The sequence below is a fragment of the Panthera tigris genome, chromosome C2, assembly GCF_018350195.1.
Source record: "Panthera tigris isolate Pti1 chromosome C2, P.tigris_Pti1_mat1.1, whole genome shotgun sequence".
NCBI classification, from domain to species: Eukaryota; Metazoa; Chordata; class Mammalia; order Carnivora; family Felidae; genus Panthera; species Panthera tigris.
Genome location: NC_056668.1, coordinates 25,916,371 through 25,939,293, shown reverse-complemented (window position 1 = coordinate 25,939,293; position 22,923 = coordinate 25,916,371). Strand labels below are relative to the sequence as shown.

At 38.2% G+C, this 22,923-nt stretch overlaps 2 protein-coding genes across 4 annotated transcripts in view; one reads left to right on the top strand and one right to left on the bottom strand.

Moving 5' to 3' along the window:
- Positions 1–244: 244 nt before the first annotated feature.
- The window catches only part of BTG3 (BTG anti-proliferation factor 3), a 41,484-nt gene continuing 18,805 nt past the window's right edge, over positions 245–22,923 (bottom strand). Inside the window, exons 1-5 of one of the 3 annotated variants that reach the window (XM_042956283.1) lie at positions 21,111–21,174; positions 17,151–17,329; positions 13,178–13,315; positions 7,493–7,700; positions 245–917 (exon numbers count right to left, since the gene is read on the bottom strand). In XM_042956283.1, the coding sequence (XP_042812217.1) occupies positions 678–917; positions 7,493–7,700; positions 13,178–13,315; positions 17,151–17,323 (759 nt within the window). In that variant the 5' untranslated portion in view covers positions 17,324–17,329; positions 21,111–21,174 and the 3' untranslated portion in view covers positions 245–677. Of the gene's footprint in view, positions 918–7,492; positions 7,701–13,177; positions 13,316–17,150; positions 17,330–20,666; positions 20,851–21,110; positions 21,175–22,923 lie in introns of those variants that run through there. The other 2 variants (XM_042956282.1, XM_042956284.1) reach the window with 2 other exon arrangements.
- Positions 18,599–22,923, top strand: part of LOC102966445 — a 46,723-nt gene continuing 42,398 nt past the window's right edge. The window contains exons 1-4 of the mRNA XM_042998320.1: positions 18,599–18,647; positions 19,451–19,573; positions 19,677–19,806; positions 19,896–20,048. Of these exons, the coding sequence (XP_042854254.1) occupies positions 18,599–18,647; positions 19,451–19,573; positions 19,677–19,806; positions 19,896–20,048 (455 nt within the window). The remainder of the gene's footprint in view (positions 18,648–19,450; positions 19,574–19,676; positions 19,807–19,895; positions 20,049–22,923) is intronic.

Genomic DNA, 22,923 nt, shown 5'->3' with positions numbered 1-22,923 from the left:
TGATGGTTTAAAGAGGTTTTATTGTATATATATTTTCCACTAGTACTACTAATAAACTTTAGACTTTTATATGCACATTTTGATACTGTTGCCTTGGGGAAAATTATGGTTAATAAAAAGTTGATTTTTTTAAGAAAACTTTAAATTTTGTTTTTTCTTTGCTAAATATTTAAACACATTAAAGTGAAATATGCCCTTTGCTATTTCTGCCTTTTTTATGCATAGAAAAGCAGCACACATCATCATGCCTCAAACTACTTTTTATTTGCAACTACATGATTTCACGCAATTCTTCTAAACAATGACATAAAATAGATTTCCTTGTGTATAAATAACTTACATATTCTCCATAAATGCTCAAAGGTGCTAGAACAAATCGTCTGCTGCTACAGTGTTCTCATATCCAACAGAGTTGATGCACAATATATAAATACTCAAGTCCAATATTAAAAACTCAGGCACTTGACTAACTTTAATAAAGTTTCTCAAACTATATCAATATATCTAAAGTGCATATATATTTTTTTAAGAAAGATTATTATCAATAACTTTTCTATAAAAATAAGTTTGACGGTTTGGCCCATCTAACTTTACTACTATATGAATATGAACTTTTAATATGTGGTCAAGCTTATTCTACCTTCTCTCAACACTGACACCAACAGAATCAAAAGCAGCTAGTGAGGTGCTAACATGTGAGGATTAATCCAGTGATTCCGGTCACAATGCATTCCAGGAGGAGGTACCCATGTTACTGGAATTGGGCGATACGGTTTATTCTTTCTTCCCTGATTTGGATAACCAAATGGAATAGGAGGAGGGTAGTGATTCTGATGGCCATTCCCTCGGTACATTCCTGGCTTTTTTCTGGGCAAAGGGTGCCACATTGGAAGAGGTGGGAATATCAATTCTGAAATCTGCATGAAAGAGAAAGCAGTAAGTTAATTCAGAGGAAAAATCAGTCACATTATGTAATAAACTTAGGTGAACTTCCAGATTACTCACTAAAGAAAAACAAAACCACTCACCCATACCCTACCTTTAAGTGTAGGTCTAAATAACATTCCTATGGTCAGATCTAAATATGTTAGAAATTTCATTTTTGTAGGTGATTGATTAGTTTTTTCTTTTTTAAATTTTTTTTTAATGTTTATTATTTTTGAGAGAGAGAGAGACAGAGAGCAAGCAGGGAAGGGGTGGAGAGAGAGAGGGAGACACAGAATCAGAAGCAGGCTCCAGGCTCTGAGCTGTCAGCACAGAGCCCCATGCAGGGCTTGTACTCACTAACTGTGAGATCATGACCTGAGCTGAAGTTGGCCGCCCAACCGACTGAGCCACCCAGGTGCCCCTGATTAGTTTTCTTAATGAATGAAAATGAATAAAAAACACAGCACTCTAAAACAAGCAGGAAAGATCAAAACAGAATGAATGGAAGCCTGAAAGGACACATCATGTTTTAGACCAGTGGTTTCCACAGCTGGCTGTTTAATAAGAAGTCACCTAAAAAAGCTTTTAAACACAAAATATATTTATGCCCTAGTCCTGGTCTAACTGAACAATAACAATCTTTTAGGAATAGAGGCCAGGTACTCTGACCGCACTTCAGGTGATTCTGACGCAGCCAGTTTGTGTTTTGGAACTACAGTCTTAGATTATCCCCTAAGTCAAATGGGACATCAAGTCCACATTACTCAAAAAGTTATCAGCAATTTTGTACACCCCTGCTAAGAATGCTGTACCTTGTGACTATGTGTTTCTGAGTTTTCTTTTTAAAATGTTTATTCTTTTTGAGGGAGAAGAGAAGAGAGAAAGAAAGTGAGAGGGAGAGAAAGAGAGCACACGGGGAAGAGAGAATCCCCAGAAGGCTCTGCACTGATCAGATGAGGGGCTTGAATCCACAAATCATGGGATCATGACTGAGCCGAAATCGGGAGTGGGATGCTTAACCAACTGAGCCACCCAGGTGCCCCTGAATTCTCTGATTTCTAATCTGTTCCTCTTAGTACAGGTATTTTAAAACTTATAGTCTGTATACAATTACATTCATGTGATAGAAAATACAAAAGGTATAAAAGCATATACATGGAAAGTCCCTCTTTATCTGATTACTGGCTACCCAATTACCCTTTAGAGGCAACTTACACTATTTTTTTTTTGTGTATACCCTTAGAATTAATCCATGCATATAATAGTTAGGCATACATCTATACACACATTTTAAAAGACATTCATATCAATACATAACGTCCTTTTTCATTATTTTACAGCTAGATGTAATGCAATGACTATGCCATAACTAAATTAACTGGTGTCCTACTGATAGAACATTTAGGCTGTTTTCAATGTTTTACTATTAAAAAACAATGCACAACAAATAAAATAATGCTTCAATGAAAAACCTTAGTACAGTTAATTCCTTTTTTAATAAAAATTTTTTAACGTTTTTATTTATTTTTGAGAGAGAGAGACAGAGTACTAACAGGGGAGGGGCAGAGAGAGGGAGACAGAGTCAGAAAAGCAGGCTCCAGGCTCTGAACTGTTAGCATAGAGCCCGACACAGGGCTTGAACTTGTGAACCGCAAAATCATGACCTGAGCCAAAGTTGGATGCTTGACTGACTGAGTCACACAGGCACCCCAGTACAGTTAATTCTTGATTATATATAATAATGGGGAAATAAGGCAGAATTTAGAGTTCAAATAATTGGCCTATAAAACAAACAGAAAAATACAATGTTTTCATTTCTTTTTACACTGGGGTGCTGGTAAGGTTTTAAAACTGTCAGAAAGACGACAAAATTCTGGAGCTTACATTACCCTTTCTAGTTAATCCTAATACACCACAGGCAACCACTGTTCTGATTTCCATCACCAGAGTTTTCCGTCTGTGAACTTTAATAAAAATCAGCCAGCATGTATTCTTTGTGTATGGCAAAATTCTTTTGCTCAACCAAATGTTTTTGGGGTCCTTCCATATTGTATCTAGTATTATTAGTTCTTCCTGTTTTATTGTTGACCATTATTCTATTTTGTGAATACCTCACAATTTTTCTTCCATTCACTTGTTAATGGACATTTGGGTTGTTTTCCATTTTACTATTATGAAAAAAGCTGCTATAAACATTGTAATACATGCCTTTGTAAATATTTTCATTTCTCTAAATACTTAAGAGTATAATTGTTGGGTAATAGGGTAGATGCATATTTAACAAGTTCCAGAGTTTCCAAAGTTGTTGTACCACATTATACTCTCACCAACAGTTTATGACTAGCTACTTCACATCTTTGCCAACAGTTGGTGGCGTTAGACTTTAATTTCAGCCATTCTGGAAGCAGTGTTTCATTGTGGTTTTAATTTGCATTTCCCAGATGATAAATAAGGTTAAGCACCTTTTCATGTGTTTACTGGACATTTATATAACTTCTTTTGTACAGTGTTTACTCTCATCTTCTGTCCATTATTTTTAATTGGGTCATTTGTCTCTTATTATTGATTTATAGGAATGATTTACAAAGTATATTCTGGAAACAAGTCCTTTGATGTATGTACTGAGAATATTTTGTCCCAGTCTATGCTTTGCCTATTAATTTTCTTAATGGCTTGTCTTGATGAGTAAAGATTTTTAATTTTGGTGAAGTCAAATTTATCAAGTTCTTTTCTTGTGTTTTTTATATCCCTTGGGAGAAATCTTTGCTTATCCCAAATAATAAAGATACCTTTTTGTATTTTCTTCTAAAAGTGTCAGAGTTAGTTAGCTTTTATGTTTGGGTCTATGATCTATCTCAAATTAATTTTTTTGTGTGTATCATGTCAGATAGTAGTTAGGTTCATTTCTTTCCGTAAATAGACTAACCAATTGGTTTAGTACATGTTCTTGAAGACTTTCCCCTATTGAACGGCTTTGATACTTTAGTAATAAAAAAAAAGACTGAACATATGTAAGTCTATTTCTGGAGTCTCTATTTTGTTCCATTAATATATGTGTGTATCGGGGCGCCTGGGTGGCGCAGTCGGTTAAGCGTCCGACTTCAGCCAGGTCACGATCTCGTGGTCCATGAGTTCGAGCCCTGCGTCAGGCTCTGGGCTGATGGCTCGGAGCCTGGAGCCTGTTTCCGATTCTGTGTCTCCCTCTCTCTCTGCCCCTCCCCCGTTCATGCTCTGTCTCTCTCTGTCCCAAAAATAAATAAAAAACGTTGAAAAAAAAATTAAAAAAATATATATATTTGTGTATCTTTAAATCTACACTGTCTTTTTTTTTTTTTTAAGTTTATTTATTTACCTTGAGAGACAGGGAAGGGAGAGAACCATAAGCAGTCTCACCGTCAGCACAGAACCTTATGCAGGGCTTGATCCCATGGACCAGATCATGACCTGAGCTGAAATCAAGCGTCGGATGCTTAACTGACTAAGCCACTCAGGCACCAATGGCTTTATATTAGTGTAAGGCCTCTAACTTTATTCTCCTTTTTATAAATTTTAGAATCAATTTGTCACTTTCTAGAAAAAGGCTTGTAGGGATTTTGATTGACACTGACCTTGAATCTATAGATCAATTTGGGGAGAAATGAAAGTATTTTCACTTCTTCACACACACAAATTTTTTTTTAATGTTTATTTGTTTTTGAGACAGAGACCCAGCATGAGCAGGGGAGGGGGCAGAGAGAGGAGATACAGAATCTGAGGCAGGCTCGAGGCTGAGCTGATAGCACAGAGCCTGACGTGGGCCTCGAACTCACAGACTGTGAGATCATGACCTAAGCCAAAGTTGGACGCTCAACCACCTAAAACCACCCAGGTACCCCATATAATCTTGACTTCTTAATTAGTAATTTCCTGGGGTATCTTTCAAAAAATGGACTTCTAAGAGGAAAAAGATCCTAACCTAGGAACTTTTTATCTTTACTTTGAAAACTCCCCTTTTAAAACCTTTCAGCAGTACCAGGTTCAAGATGAAAAAGTGAATAGGAAGAAAAGATTAAAGTGGGTCACTTGCACCAGCTTTCTACACAATAGATTGTAACAGTCAAGCTTCTCTGTTATGAAAAATTGTCAAGGAAAAATATTTTATTTTAAAAGCACACAAAAGACACTTCAATTTCCATGCCTTTGTTTAATTTTACCCTAAAAGTTTCTTAACATGGGGAGAAATAAATACAATTTAATTTAAAAGGAAAATCTAAAAATTAAAGGTCAATTTACTTGTAAAAAATCTGCAGCAATCAGTTCAATTTAAGACTTACTTTCTTGCTTTGTTGAGTAACAATAAAATTCTGAGTATGAAAATTGCCATGTGTGAATGAATTCCAGGCAATTTAGCAACAGTAATTTGGAGAATATATCATACATACTCTTTTACACTGCTTTAAGTTGTTTTTTAAAAGTGCATGTTATCTTACAATATGCATATATAGATATATCCCTAAAAATATGATAATCATCAGACCTAATTTCCCTCACAAGCCTAGGAAGGATAATTCAACAACTGAAAAAACAAAACAAAACAAAACAAAACAAAACCCCAGAGAAATAAAAGACTAAGGTATACTGAAAGTATGTTCATTATATAAATGTATGGTGAATGTAAAGATTTAGTTTCTCATACTTAAAACACTAATTTCTTACTCATTAGGCTGAAATTCTCATTGTAGCCCAAATCCTACACTCCATATGTTGGATATGTTTCATCACGTCTAATTAATAAGGTGAAATTAATAAAAATAGGTACATTTTTAAATAAACTCAGGGGTGCCTGGGTGGCTCAGTTGTTAAGTGTCCGATTTTGGCTCAGGTTATGGTCTCATGGTTAATGAATTTGAGCCCTTCATCGGGCTCTCTGCTGTCACCACAGAGCCTGCTTCGGATCCTTTGTCCCCACTCTCTCTCTGTCCCTCCCCAGCTCATTCTGTCTCTCAAAATAGATTAAAAAACTTAAAAAAACAACCCTCAAAATAGGAAAAAAGTACAAATAAGGCTCAACTGAATAGATTTCCTAACATTTTTTGACTTGTCTTTTCTGTTGAAGACTATTATTGTATTAAAAGTGTGTGTGTATATATACATGTATACATATATGTGAGTATATTAAGAGTATATTAAGTAGATTAAATAGCAGTTAGGTTCATTTTTTTCCATATAGACCATCCAGTTGTTTTAGTACCAGTTCTTGAAGACTTTCCTTACTGAACTGCTTATATATATTTATATATATGTAATATATATATTTCATTCATTCATTCATTCATTCATTCATTCATTCAGAGAGGGAGTGCCTGTGAGCAGGAGAGGGACAGAGAGAATCCTAAGCAGGCTCCATGCCCAGTGCAGAGCCTGATATGGGGCCATGACCTCAGCCAAAATCAATAGTTGGACCTACTGAGCCACCCAGGCACTCCAAGAATTTTTAAAAGTATGTTAAATGTTCTTTGGTGTGTGGGGTATAAATAATAAATAAGTGGACAAATTTGTAAGTGCGTGCCTGGTAGCTATGTAACTCTTCCACTGTTGTAAGTAAAGGAGATATTGTTTTGACTTGAGTGAAAAATTAACTCCTGTATTATTCAGTGAAGTTTCTCTTTAATTGTGGGGAGAATAAAGTTAAACCCAATGGTATTAATCAGAAGTGCTGAAGGCTACAAAAAATGAATACCTATTTTTTAATACAATAAGGATTTTTAAAATATCAGGAATGTTTTATCACCACAGTTTTTTTCTATTCTTTGCCACATTTTTTTAAATGTTTGTTTATTTTTGAGAGAGTGAGCGAGAGTGCAAGCAAGAGCAGGGGAGGGGCAAAGAGAGAGAGAAAGACAGAGAACCTGAAGCAGACTCTGAGCTGTCAGTGTAGAGCCTGATGTGGGGCTCAAACTCACAGACTACGAATTCATGACCTGAGCTGAAACAGAGAGTCAGAAACTTAATCAACTGAACCACCCAGGGGCCTCTCTTTGACATACCTTTTAAAATATACTTATTCTAGGAGCTCCTGGGTGGCTCAGCTAGTTGAGTTCAACTCTCGATTTTGGCTCAGGTCATGATTTCAAAGTTGTGAGATCCAGCCCTGAGTTGGGCTCTGCACTGGATGAGGAGCTGGCTTAAGATTCTCAGTCTCTCCTTCTGCCCCTCTCCCCCGTTCGCTTGCTCTCTCAAGTCAAAAATTAAGTATATATATATTAAATTTAAAAAATCAAATTAAAATTTAAAAATACATAAATGTTTATGAATATATTGTTAAAATTAAAAATATATATTCATCCTAAAAAATAAATAAATAGAATGTTTTTATCCTACTTATTGAGTAGTAGTAAAGCAGACCCTTGATAAAGTGACTCAGGATGTCTACTTACATCTCAGAGGAGCAGCTTCCTTTAGTGCACAAAAGCAAGAACCGGGATTCAAAATCTCAAATCAGAAACCCTAAACATGAGCAGGACTACCTGGAATGACATGGCAAGCCCTGCTCATGACCTTTAATAGAGAGCTGATTCATGGTTACCTGGTACACAGGACTTGGGGTTGTAGTCACCGAATTGGGTTTCACTTCTACTTCCTTACTTGTTTCTTCATCTGAAGAAGAGGATCCTGAATGATAATCAGAGGTAACTTTATCAAGGGCCCTAGTAACTTTCTTGGAGATTTCATCCTTGTTCTCATCCTCATTTTCAAAGCTGGCAACAATGAATGCATTGTTTTTCTCTCCATACCTAAAAATTAAAAAAACAAATTCACACACCTTGAAGCACTATCAACAAAAGCAAGAAACTGTCCATAAAAACAATTAAACAGGCTTGGACATGCCATCGGTCCAAAGCAAAGAAGGAACACTCCCAGAACTTAACCCTACGTAACCCACCTACAGGCCAACAGGTCGGCCATGATTTTCTACTTCTGGCCTACTTACGTGCAAATAATAAGTGATTCTATTCTCTTCAATTTTCTTTCCCACTGCCTCCTAACAAAAATAGTTGTTTAAAATATCTATGAGAAATTCACTGTTTTGATGACATTTTTGTATGTACCATTAACCTGGCTTATATAGTAAGATTTTCTAATGTATTTTTAGCTGACTACTATAATATAGATACTAGTGATTCAAGTCACAAATCAACTGGACATTTCCTTTGAGATTTACTTTACCATTATTAAATTAAAAGAGGGTCTGAGTTGCCTATATCCACACTGACAAAAATGAGAACTGAGACAACTGGAAAACAAACACTACTGTTGAGGAAAATAAAGGGGTTTTGCTTGAATTATATTGCTTACCAGGAAAACTTCTCATCTTAATTTTTTGAAAAAAGTAAAATGAGCCTTTTAATTCTGCCAAAATATTTTTAAAGCCTTGAGCTAAGAAAAATAATTGGCATATGTAACTTTGGCTGTTGATTACTAAAAAAAAGGCGGGAGGGGGGCGCATGGGCAGTTCAGTCAGTTAAAGCATCCAACTTTGGCTCAGGTCATGATCTCACAGTTTGTGGGTTTGAGCCCTGCATGGGGTTCTGTACTGGTAGCTCGGAGCCTGGAGCCTGCTTTGGATTCTGTGTCTCCCTCTCTCTGTGCCTCCCCTGCTTGTGCTCTGTCTTGTTCTGTGTGTCTCAAAAATAAATAAATGTTAAAAAAAAAAATAGAAAAAAGAAAAGGAAAATAAATTCTGCAATGAGGGAAAATAACATAAAGAATAGTAAAACCAGTAGTTTTTATGTGGAGCATAGGAGAAACCCACAAATTTATTTACACAGACTATACAGCATATACACTATGAAACTATTTCTAGTAAGTGTTAAGGACAAAGGAAATGGGATTGTTAAGCAGTTCTTATACAACATATGATTAAAGTTAGAAAGACAAAGTGATTTTAAGCTTAAAAAAACAAAAACAACCTTGACAGAAAAACAGGGTTTATTTTAACTATGTAAATTAATTTCATTTTGAGATAACCCTTATCTCAAATTATTTCTGAATCAGGATATGTACAATAAGTAAAAGGCCAAACTGCAATAAAGCCTTTGAAAGTTTTACAGAAATCATGCAGTCTCACAGGTGAGTTCTATTTCTTTAGATAGCTGTGCTGTCTTCCATTCTCACACAGGCTGAAAGGGGGCCATAAATGCTACCTAATATGGGACATAACTTCCTTTTCTATTCTTTTCCAGTTTACTTCATAAAAAGAGTTGCTAGATGGTGGAAAGAGCACTGAACATGTTTCTGGTTCTGGCTCTTCCACTAACTAGCTCTGTAACAAGGGGCAAGTCATTTAACATGTCTAGGCCTTGGTTTTCTGTCTGTTAGGCAAGAAAGCTGAGAGCTGACTGGGTACTGGTTGGTTTTCAGCTAGTGATTCTCTGGTATAAGATGCCTGAGAAGCTGGGCAAATTTTTCACAACACAGAATTCCTGTACTATAATTTCAAGTTTAAAACTATAATATAGTTTTAGCAATGGAAATTTACCTCTCCGTCCTGCCCATATATTAAAGACTTAACACATTTCAATACAAAGCTTAATTCATGTTAATAATGTCAGCAATATTAACAAGGGGCTTAGGCCAACCTTCAGTTTTTGCCCATTAATGGAGTCAAAATTCAAGTAAAACAGAAAGGCAGGCAATTTGAGAAAAATCCCTGCCTCTGTAGAAACTGAAACCTAAATCAAGGGCAGACATCTAATGAAGGATCAGCTAGTTCAATTAGGTTCTGCATCTCTCCCTCTGTAGTATTTTGGGTATGAGGGTTCTCATATTAAGTGAAGCTGTTGATTATTTTAACATTAGAGTGTGCAGTTAATGCCTTACAATTAGTAACGGACAACTTTTAAACTTTCCATTTTTCAACCACATGCTGCTAAATATTAAGTCCATTTAGTTAATTTGAAACATTAATAGTGTCTAATGCTCTAGATCAGGAAAAGGATAATAGAAATTCTAAAAAAAAAAAAAAAGGTATAGAATGTTGAGTGGATAATAAAGCTGCCACCCATTTGCAGGCATTCTCTTTGTAGGAAGGATCCATTATCTATTTTGTATCTCCTCACATAGTTCATTAAACAATAACCTTTTAACTACATCAACACTCCTTGCACACTTCCAATATTTTATACTGATGGAATAACTCAGTCATACTATGAAAAATGTTCTTTTTGAGTGCATTTCAATTTTTTCATAACTTTAGTCTCTAGTGTACCAATGAGTTATTATTAATGACTCAGATATTTGTTCTATTATATAACTGCTAGATCAGCTTTAATTTTCAGAATGTTTCTCTATAGTTTTGGTCCCAAAGTACTAATCAATATTGCAATCTCCTCTATTAACTTAGAGCAATCACCTCTACTCAATCACTAGCACATCTTTCTTTTTGGAGTTCTGTTATCACATAATGAAGATGATTTCTTGTTGTTGTTGTTATTTATTTATTTTGACAGAAATAGAGAGGGGCAGAGAGAGAAAATCCCAAGCAGGTTCTGTGCTGCTAGCGCAGAGCACATCATGGGGCTTGAACCCACAAAACTGTGAGATCATGACCTGAGCCGAAACCAAGAGTTGGACGCTTAACCTACCAAGCCACCCAGGTGCCCTTGACGGTAACTTCTATTAGCTGTGAAAAAATATCACATCACAGTCAATTGTTGGCAAAATTTTACTTGTATGTAAAATTATTATAAAGCTACTGAATGCAAAGATTTTCTTATATTAATAACATGAAGGAACAATAATTTTTCATTATCTGGCATTATTAAGCAATGAAGTATCCACCTAAGTAGAATAGCTATTTAGAGTTTTCATCTTCAGGTGCCAAGATTTAGTTAAGTCATTTCAAATAAATATGTCCAAAATGTTTATACAATTATCCAACCTTTTTTTAAAATTTTTAAAAATATTTATTTGAGGGGCAGGGAGAGCACAAGCAGGGGAGGGGCAGGGAGAGGGAGACACAGAATCTGCTCCAAGCTTTGAGCTGTGAATACAGAGCCTAATGCGGGCTCGAACTCATAAACCTCAAGATCATGACCGAAGCTGAGGTCAGATGCTTAACTGACTGAGCCAGCCAGGAGTCCCTACAATTATCCAAATTCTTAAACACATCTTTGGACATAGAAACATTTCCCTAATGACTCAGGATCATTATATTAAATAATACTCATTATTTGATTGGGTGATAATACATTTGTGCCAACTCTTTAGCTTTTTTGCTCCTGTCTCCACATTAAGACTACATGGTATTTTTTTTTTGGTAGTTTTATAACTACATGAAAAAGCCCCTTTCCAACACTGCTTATAATTTTTATGGCTGAAAACCTATGTAACCAACTAAAAGAACTGTGTGTTAAATAAGAGTCAGGATCTAAGTGCAGGCCTAATAAAAAAGTAAGCAATTCAATATAGTCACTTTGTGCTAACTATTTCTTGTATACTAAGGTCCTCAGCAGGGGTTCAGTGGCCAAAGTCTATAAAGTTTCACCTTGGCTTAAGGAGTCCTTAATTAGTCCCAGAATCTAAAAATGTTTGACCTTCTTGGACCACAACTTGAGATGTCTTGCTCTCCTTTTTTCTGAGAAGAAGTGTTGAAGAATCTAGTACCTAAGTTTCCCACAGAATAAGCTGATAACAGCAGCTTTTACCAAATAACTCCATTGTGGTCCAGAATAATTTGGTGGAAGAATTACCATGTATTTTTGGCATGACATGTCATCATCTTTACTTTTATTGTTGAAGATCAGATCAAATTCCATAGTCCACCTTTGGAATATATTATGGTTGCATCAAAAAGTATTTCTACTATAGTCAACAGGTGAAGTGCACTTAAAACCAAAGAGAAACACCTTAAAGGAACAGCTGTAGGAAATCACTCACAGGGATTCCAAGAATTTACTCATCCTATTTTCTTCCTGCATGGAAATGTCCTTCCCACTTTGTCACCTAGTCAACTGCATCCTTCTCCACCCAGCTCACATATCACTCAGCAGAGTACTGCCCAGCAGAGGCAGTAACGTTCTCTTTGTGCCACCAACTCCTGCATTTTATACATATATCTATTATAGTATAAATCACCCTGTTGTAATCTGCTTGTTCTTTCTTCTCCCTTATTACACTTTGAACAACCTGATAGCAGAATGCTACTTTCATTTTTTTAAAACCCCAAAACTAAGAATGCCTGGTCCACAATAAATGCTTTTAGAATGAATGGAATTCAATTAAATATCATACCTAACACTCACCTATGTATAATTCTGCTCATTAGAAGAGTAGAAATAATCTCCGTTATAAAAACAAAACCATGAAAATATTACTTGGTCACTTAAAAACCAAAAAGAGAGAGGGAGGCAAGAGTAGAAACAAACAGAACCCCCCCGCCCCAGTTATTATTATTACTTTTTAAAGGTTTATTTATTTATTTGGAGAGAGAGGGAGGGGAGGGCAGAGAGAGAGAGTGAGAGTGAGTTAGAGAGAATCCCAAGCAGACACCGTGCTGCCAGCACACAGCCGGATGCAGGGTTCGAACTCATGAACCGTGAGATCATGACCTGAGCCAAAACCAAGCTTAACCAACTGAGCCACCCAGGCACCCCAACCAAAAGTTATTATCCAGTACTATTTGGAATTATTTTCTTATCTGAAGACAGGAAAGACATGCACACCACCAATGAAAGAAAATAATTGACCTATAGGAGTCTAGCTATCTAAATTCTGCTTTTTGGTGTATAATAAACTTCTTGGTAGAACCATAAAAACCCTGCCCAATCAGTTTTTAAGTTTCTTAAATTTTTTTTTTTTAATCTTTACCTACTTTTTTGAGAGAGAGACAGCGTGAGCAGGGGAGGTGCAGAGAGAGGGAGATACAGAATCCGAAACAGGCTCCAGGCTCTGAGCTGTCAGTACAGAGCCCAACACGGGGAATGAACTCACAGACTGCAAGATCATGACCTGAGCAAAAGTCGGATGCCTAACCAACTGAGCCACCCAGGTGCCCCAAGTTTTTAGCTGTAAGTAAGTTTAAGCTGTAAGTTTCTTTAGCTGTAAAACAGGAATGTAACCAGCCCTTCACCTTCAGATTACTTTACAAAATTAACAACTGAGAAAGCAAAAACCTGGCCATAAAGATACACAGGCAGGCAATACCTGAGAGAATTTCATAAAATCAGTTCTAGCATGGTAATCCTCTCAGCTGGCACACTCAAGAACTTACCGACAGCACACCTCACATGGATCCACCCACAGAGTGAGTTCCTTTGGCAAGCCTAGATCACTGTACAAGATGCAGCTGTTCTCACAGGCTTTCAGGACATCAGGATCAACTCTCTGAAACTTATTGACACGAATGCATCTACAACAAAGTAGAATAATGTTAATAGCTTTAATTGAATCTTAATCATAAACTTCATTATATTACTAGTATTTGCCAATGTGAATTTAAAACAAACAAACCCTGGCGGAGAATGCTGGAGCATATGTATCCTAAGTAGATAATAAATGCGAACTAAAGGCAAAGAGGAAGCATCAACAAGACTACTCAGCCTGTGGAAAGAGGAGGGCTTCTGTGCGAGCCCAGAGAAATCTGAAGAACTGGCTCTACCTCATCTTAGCCAGAAACTACTCAATCTCACAGGTCCATGAAATGAGCAAGGAGTATTAAAGTTGCATGAAATTACTTAGAGCTCTAAAGGTAGTATTAATAGGCCAAGTTACTATATAACAAAATCTCCACAACTAACAAAAGACCTTAACCAATGTTTAAAATATTTTCAAATTCTTGTGATTTGATCATTTCCTTGCATATACATCCCAGATAATAAGTGTTAAGAAACACCTATCATTGTTCTAAAATACAGAATCAGTCTAAGACACAGAACTATTCATATCACATAGTTAAGATTAAAATACAATCCAAAGTATTATTGGCTTATCTCATTTATTTGTTACCAAAGGGTTTTCATAAAAAAAAAAAAAATTGTCAAAATAACTGAAAAAAAATTTTTTTTTGAAAAAAAATTTTAAACCAATATAGCCTCTGTTCCATTTTTTAAACCTAAGAAATACCACCTCTACCTAATGGAATGCTCAAAGATGGCTCCCAGGATGAACGCAAAAATACATACTAATTTAAGCATTTTGATTATGTAACAGAAATGGTGGGTACAATAAAAGTATTTACTGCCTACAACTAAGAAATCAATCATGAGAACCCAGGTTTTAGTACCAGTCCCAGCACTTATTTATTGGGTGAATTCCGATTAAGTCATTTCACTTCTTCCTCAGATCCAAAGTTCTAAAATATGGAACATACAAGTTTGCTGAAAAATAGTAATTATACCATTAAATAAAACAGTATGAATAGAAAAACATGCTATTTAAAGTTTTAAAAATTATTTTATTAGTTGATTTCAATTTTCATTTAGAACAGTGAAAAAATTCTCATTAACAGTGAATACAGATTTCTAAATAATTCTTTCTCAAAGTTTACTATAAAATGGACAGTTTACTAGATGCTTCGCATGTATTAATTCTTCTAATTTTCATATTATTCTGTAAGTTAGATACCACTTCCCCACTGTAAGAAAAAAAGGTGGCAGAGTCTGAGTATTTTGCCCAACATCACAACTAGAAAGTGGTGAATTCAAGGGTCAAATCTGGACAAGACTCTAAAATCTCTTTTATTAAATACCCTATTCTGTCTGTACTAATCTTAACATCACCATTAACAAGTAAGCAATTCAGAGTGAAAAAATTATTTTATGCAGGTAAGATGCTATTTGTTCCTTTATTTAAGATGGTCCTATGTTTACAAATTGTAGTGCTGTGTAAGTTGATTCAAAAGCCTCATGTGCCCTAGGATCAAAAGCAGTTATAGGTAAGATAGATGTCAGATGTATGTGTTTTTGTTATCTACAGTAAGGATGATGTAGACTCTAAGCTTAAAAAATATATATGTAAATAAAGATGCTTAGAGACTCTGCTTCAACAAAATTTGCATACCTTACATATTTTTGTGCTGTTTTTTTAAACTCTTTATACTGTGACTACTCATCCATTAGCCAGTCTTCAAAAACAAGATTTTAAAAGTTGCATAAAAATAGTCTATCATTTACTTAATGTTGACAGTTATTTCCAATTTTTTGCAATTATAAAGAAACATCCATATTCATACATATTTATCTGCATTTCTGATTATACTTCTGGAAGAGATTTTTAGGAGACTTACTGTTCAAAGAGTAGGAGTATTTTTACAGATCTTGATAATATTGCCAAATTGCCCTATAAACGCCTCTTATTTGTATATACTGTGGAGAAACTATTTTAATTTATAAACACTTTAGAAGAAAATGAACACTTACAACCTACTCTATGGATTCAAGACTCTTACTGGTTAATCCTATATTCTATTCATTTTTATAATAGTAACAACCCACCATTAAGTCTAACAGTTTTCTACTTCAAAGACAGCTTCAAAATGACTCAATAATGATACTTCTGATCATATGCCAATTTAATCCTGTTTAGCTAATTTTTTTTCCTCAAGTTTTTAGAATTAATGGAAATGAAACTGTACACTGTCTGACCTTTAAGCATTTACTTGACAGTGTCTCCTTTTTCAGTAATAGTAAAAGTTGTCTTGGCACTTCCAAAAAAGTCTTTGTCCAATGTCAATTACATCAGTGTAAAAGCCTCAACAGCTCTAACTTAAAAAAGCTGTTCACTCTATCAGATATGAAGATGTGCAGAAAAAATTAAGAGAATCAAGCGAGAAGATAAAAAATATATTGAGTCTGCTTTATATAGAACATCCACATTTCTACTTTAATTCGCCACATTTTCCAATTTACTAGGAAATAAAATGAAGAGGAAAATACATCAATAAATTTGATTCTTTTCTTTTCAATAGAATACATGCTCACCTGTGGCTTCTAGGAAATGAGAACTAAACAAATCATATTTTCACTTCCCTTGTAGATTCCCTGAATAGTCTTGCACTTGCTACAGCTCAGCAAATGAAATGAAGTCCTTTTTACATCAAAGCACAGAAGTGCTGATGGGGGCAGCAATATGCATAAATAAAAGAATTTCTGTAGTCACACTGTTTTATTTTTTTGTGGCCACCTCCACAAATGGGGCACGGTTTGACAGCTGAGTTCATTTAGTAGAATCTAGGTTCTCAATACAGTGGTCCAGGGAATTAGCATGCCAGGACATGTTTGCAGGAGCCTGCTCTTTAAGCTAAAAATGTAACTTTTTTTTTTAAGGTTTACTTATTTCTGAGAGAGAAAGTTCTAGCAGGGGAGGGGCAGAGAGAGAAGGAGACACAAAATCTGAAGCAGGCTCCAGGCTCTGAGCTGTCAGCACAGAGTCTGAAGTAGGGCTTGAACTCATGAACTGTGAGATCATGAACTGAGCCGAAGTCAGATGCTTAACCAACTGAGCCACCTAGGCGCCCCTAAAAATGTAACTTATAAACCAGAGTACAACAGATAGCTGCAAGTGAGAGTTATTTTCCCTCTCAGAGACAAGGCAGTGGTTAAACTGTGGTATGCAGAAGCCCTAAAGAATTTAGGGTCAGTGAGACCTGACTTTAAAACGCAGAGCTAATATTTACCAGTTGTAGATCATAACAAATTATCTTCATCAATAAAAGTTATAGTGGTTTCTACCGTAAAGAATTATGCATAGTATAAATGCAATTATTCTTGTGTCAAAATGCATTAGGTGTCTAATACTCAGTTCTCTTTTGCCATAAAACTTTTATTTTTTCCAAAAATGTGTAACACGTAATTCACTTGTAGAAACAAAGAAACTCATTTCTCTCAACTCTTACCGTGTCCATTTATGGATAGGTTTTAGGGATCTTCTAGAATTGTGAAAACCCTCAAGTACCTGACATAAAGAAATCCACTCAAGCAGAACCAAACTACAATCACAAGACTAACTCCCATAAGCCAACAGTACTGGCCTCCCAAGTCCAGACAGTGGGACACCAACAACAAATACTTGTATTTTAAAATGTGTAAGGAAAAAAATACCAAAGTCACCCCAGAGTTCTGTATTTTGCAGATAAACTGTGAAAGAAATGGACTGGATACCCCCTCAGTCCTCTGGCCTTGCACTCATTTCAGGTGCTATCAGCCTCTCCACTTAGTCCAATGCAACTGTCCAATTTAATCCTTTACCTGTAGGCCTGTCCTTTTGATGGTTTTTCTGGATACCAGTGATTTTTATATTTTTCTTGAAGTATAAGAGTCAATTTCTCAGCAAACCTCTCAACTGCCTCTTTTTTCAACTTATCATGTTTTCGAACTAGCCTTGTGAAAAAGAAGACAACAGCAGCAATTTCGTTCTTCATCTTTCCCTGCAAAGATAAAACAGTTTTTCTCAAAAAACGGAACATAAAAACTGGAAGATAAAGCTCTGCAAAATACCCCTCCTCCACAGCTTCCCTTCTTTTATCTTCTGTTTCATTGGCTCAGATCTGGAAGAGGGAAAATAACCACTAATTTATACCATAAAGACCTTATAATAATACTATCTAAAAACCGTATCACTTAGCTTTGTGAAGTTCAATAAAGAGAGCACACCAAATTGCTCCTGTTGGCTAAAATAAATCAGAGATAGTATATACTTTTTACTAAATTTGTCAACATTTAGCTACAATAACTTAAGTTTAAAATTTTGTGAAATAATTTGAACTTTAAAACACAAGTCCACTTTGAAAGCCAGCACTGTATAGCTACTATAGAAAACAGTGGCAATTCCTAAAAACATTAGACAGAATTATCATAAGACCAATCAATTCTACACTCATAGCTATATATACCCAAAAGAAATGAAAACCTACTTCTACACAAAAACGTGTACACAAGTGTCAGTATTAGCATTATTCCTAACAGCCAAAAAGTGAAAGCACTCAAATGTTCAACTGATGGACATTTGTCAACTGATGGACAAATAAATGTGGTATATACATGCAACGGAATATTATTCAGCAACAAAAAGAAGAATGGCATGATATACTGATACATGGTACAACACAGGTGAAGCTCAAACACACTGTGTTAAGGGAAAGAAGGCAGTTACAAGAGACCAAACATTGTATGACTTCATTTATAGGAGTTTTCCAGAATATGCAAATCTACATAGACAAAAAGTAGGTTGGTGGTCTAGGGGCAGGAGTGATAGGGGAAAGGAGGAGAGATGTCAGTGAGTATAGGGTTTCCTTGTAGGGTGAAGAAAATGTCCTAAATTGATTGTGGTGATGGCTGCACAACTTTGTGAATATACTAAAACTAATGAACTGTAGATTTTAAATGTGTATGTTGTATGCTAGGTGAATCCTATTTGAACAAAGCTGTTACACATAAAGAAAAAATTCAGCAGTGAGTTTCTATTATAAGCATTCTTTCAGGAACAGAAATATATTTGCCTAAAAGATATGACCAAAAATAGTGGCTCTATCAAAACATATTTAAGAGAGCAGAAATTCAGGGTCATCTACAGAAAAATCAAACTAAAAGAAATAATCAGAGATGTAGCTGCATTCTGGAACTGCCTCAAGAATGGCAGATCTGATTTATCATTGATTAATCCATAAAGGCAAAAACCTTGTCCTGGGATTGTTTCGATGTATATTCTGGCTTTACACGATGAGCTCATTCATTTGGCTGCTGGAAGTAACTTGGAGTTATTCACATGCTGCATTTACCAAGCAGTATCACCCTTTCCAGAGCCAATTATTAAAGACATACAGCGTCTGCTATATTTAGTATAAAAACCAACTAGCCAACTGATAGTTTTTGTGTTCTCACACGTTTGTTTTCTCACACCTCTTAAAATCCCTCTTCATAATGAGATTCCTTTACTCCTTGTGCAAATTCAAACAAGGGATCTCACTGTGAAAGAAATTCTAGTTATCTGAGAAGTGTGCTGGCAGCCATACCCACTCTGATCCTGGATGGGAAGACACCCAAACCTTTCTCCTGGAACCACAGAATGCCAGCTACCAGACAACAGGTACTAGGTTGCATATAAGAGCTTGCAGGTACACACAATCTCTGCCTTCTGCAACTGCTGTGAGGCGTACTCCTAAAAAAATGTTGAGCCATTTCCACTTCATAAGGCTGTATTTATATTCCACCGCGTTATGATGGAAAAGATAGCCCACTGCAATTTAATATACGGTTTGAGATGAAAGTTGCTTGTTGATGGAACTACGTTAGCTTCCATCTCACCAAAGAAAACAAGGAACCACACTAAAGTACTGAATCCTTAACTAGATCATTCTTCTCATTCATTAAATTTGTCTATTATGTTCTACATATCTGAGTTCAGGGTTTTGTTCTCATTTTTGTTTTGTTCTGTTTCCTATCAAAAATAAAAAAAAAAAAAAGGAAGGAAAGAACCACTTAGTGGTTGCTATTGGTTGTAACACAGGATGAGTCATATGGAATTACTTTTTTTTTTTTTCGGTTTGAAGGAATGATGCCTGGAATAGCAGAAAAATTAACCCACTCCCACCAGTTAGAATTCTGGGAGTACCAAAAGGTAAACGAGGTAGTTATAAAGTCAGAGAAGGAGAAACTGGAAGCAAGCAGGTCCAGTAAGACCAAAGGCGTCTTAAGTAGCCGCAATTCCTCCACCCACACCGCGAGCGAAAAGCTCCCATTTTAAATATCGCACGGTGACGTCATCCTGGGACGTAGTCACCGCGGCGGCGGCTCAAGTTCTACTTTGTTCCACAGGCTCCTCCGCTCACAGCGGCGTGCACAAAATCCAAAGGAAAACCAAGCTCAGCCTTCCAGGAGTTTATAACTTTGCACTTTTCCTTGTGTTGTAACGAAAGGCTAATCGCAACCGTTTCTAGAAACAAATATTCCTGATAGACATTCCCAAGGTTGAGGAAGCGGGGATCCCGGCCGTAGGGGTGAGGAGCCCTTGACCAGCCTCCGCGGCGTTACAAAGCGGGCTCCGGGCGAGGAGGAGAGACAGGATTTCCCACGGGGCCGGCACTCGGACTTTTTAAGCCATCAAAAACCTGCTGCTAAGCACTCACGCTTGGGTTTTAAGAGTGCTAGGTGAGTAGGCATCAAACATCTCCACCCACTCTGGAAAGAACGGCCTGCGAGCGCGTCCAACTTCTGCAATCGCGGTTTTCCCCGAGTTAAGCGGGGGAAGGGCCCTGGAGCCCCATTCCCCTCCTCCCCCGCAAACAGCCTCGCGGGGTGCGTCTTCCCGTTCGCCCGGCGGTCCGCGGCCGCCGGCCAGGTTCCAGCCTCCGGGGGGCCCTGGGTTCCAGGACGGCGCTCCCCTCAGGCGCGACCCCCCGGACAGCAAGCCGGGTCCCCGGCTTGGGAAAAGGGTGGAAGGGTGGTGGGAAGGAGCAAGGCTGTCGCCCACCCCGAGCGGAGGGTAACGCGCGGTGGAAACGTGGCAGGAGCCTCGAGGCGGCGTCTCCTCCGTCCCCAACCCGCCGAGGGTCGTGCGGAAACCCTCTCGGGCCGCCCCCCTCGGTCCACAGTCCTTCCTTCTTGCCGAGCAGGGCCGATGCAATCCGGTTCGATCCCACACTCCTCCCCCTTCCCTGGCGCGCCGCCCGCCGCGAGCCTTCGACGTGGCCTCTGGTCGCCGGGACCACCCTCCTCCCGGCGCCCTCGGCTCCACCATGTCCGCCTCCCCCGTCCCGGTCTCCTTACCGCCGCCGCCCTGGGGCCGCAGATTTGGCGACCCCGACCGTCTCCGGGCGGGGAACCGAGGGCGCCGCCTCAGCGGGCCGGCGCTCCGCGGTAGCGAGCGCAGCTAGCCTAGTCCGGAGCGTGTGGCTCCCGCGTCGTCGGGCGGCCGAGCGCGCGCTGAGAGGGCGGGCGGACAGGAGAGCGCGCGCGCGCGAGCGAGCGCAGCCTTGAGGCGACGCGCGGGGGGCTCGCGGCCCGGAAGAGAGGAGGGGCGATGACCCGGGAAAGGGTTGGCGCCGCGCGGGACCGGCTCGCGCGCCTTAGGGGGCGGGGGCGGAGGAGCCGGGGGGGGAAGGGGGGGTGGGGGGGAAGGGGGGGCGGGGCTTCGCCTAGAGCCCGACCCTGAGACCCGAGCAGCGCGACGCGCTGACAGACCCACTGGTCCGACGGCGAGGCCCACAGCACCTCATGCTTCCATCCTGCGTTGAGACCACGGTGAGGGCCGAACCGACCCCCGCCCGCCCTGCCTGTTGCGTCGCCATCGGGGGTCGCGCCTGAGCCAACGCTTCCCCCTCTTGTGTTTCCTTGCCAACCTGCCCCCTAACAATCTGGGGCCATGAGTTCTAGACCCAGCAGCTCTGCTTCAGCTCTTCTTGAGAGGTGGGGTGGCGACCCGTATCAGATGGAAGGAAGACTTTGCATTTGTGGACTGATCCTCGTCTTTGGGGTAATTTCAGGCACGTCAACTGTGCAGCCGCTCTGTGATATTTTAGGTTATTTGTTTAGAACCCCTAGTTGGGCCCTTCCCTGGCCAGGACAGTGGTTCCTTCAGAACAGGGACTACCTCCCGTAGGCCGGTGTACCTGCCTGGCACTGAGTACAGTGTCTTGCACAAGGAACGGGCTCCAGGGATGTCGGACAAATGAATGAAACCTTGGGAGCCCGAGCTTTCTATTTCTGAGACACTTCTACTCAAGGGCTTCCCAAACACAGAGCTTAATCTCAGCAAATACAAATGTGGAAAAGGTACATTTTAACGTTCTGAAGAAAAGGAGGAGCATCTCTCCGATCTTTTACATTGAATTGGCACCATGTTATTAGGTTTGCGAAAGTACTTTAATACATCAGACTAGAAAAATACAAGGTGCTTCTTTTAAAAATTATTACTGAAAGAGAGCCAGTTTTCACTGTTTCCAGCTAAAACATGTAAATTGCTCAAGCCCTGATTGTTCAAGTTGTAGATGGACCAGATTCTTCACTGCCTTCTGGGCCTGAGAGCATGTTTTCAACCCTATTCTATGAATATTTTATTTTTTATTACTGATACTGGTGATTCAAGATTCAAAGCACTTTTTTTTTTTTATTATTAGGCAATTCTAAAGCCAATACAATAAGCTTTTATTTGTTAAAAAGAATTATACTGTTCTATCTATGGTTCCTTATTGGTCGATTTAAAGAGGATACTGATATTTACACCCTGGACTGTTCTAGCAGATAGGAGAGTGTTTCCATCATTCTAAACTCTTAACAATCTGATTGAGGCTATTTTACTGATTAAGGCTTTTATCTCTGCAATTTCATAAAATAGCTACAAATACTCAGAATTTGTCCAGAAATTTCTATAGTTTGAGATTAGTATTTTGTGTGATGTTTATAAATCTGTGACCCACATGGTCCAGTCTTAGATCAGGACCATATTCAAAATACACAGGCAAATATCTGAGGTATAATTTTGAAATAATTCTTTAAAAATTCTCATAGCCCGAACACTGTGAAGCAGGTAAATAACAAACAACATATCTTAAACATATCTCTTTTTTCTCTCATCTTGTGTTCTCACACAAGATAGCTGCTTGTATTGTATTTCAAAATGTGCCCAACTGTTGTTCTCCAGCCCTGAGTGTGTGCTTTAGATCTTTTCCCCCAGCTCTCTTTCTTCCTGATTCTGAATGCCAAAAGCCCAAAAGAATTGGTCATGTTACATGGGAGGACCCTCTTTAGGAGTCTGGAAGAGGGAAGCAGAGCTAATACAATCATCCATTAATACGTACTTTTTCTTTCACAGTTGATTCCTTTCTGTAGTTAACTCTAATGCTCAGTAATACTGTGTGTTAATAGGTATAATAGTTTTAGTACAAGTATTTTTTGTTTTTGTTTTTTAGTTTAAATCTAAGTTAACATATAGTATAATAATCATTTCAGGAATAGAGTTTAGTGATTCATCACTTATATATAACACCCAGTGCTCATCCCATCAAGTGTCTTCCTTAATGCCCCT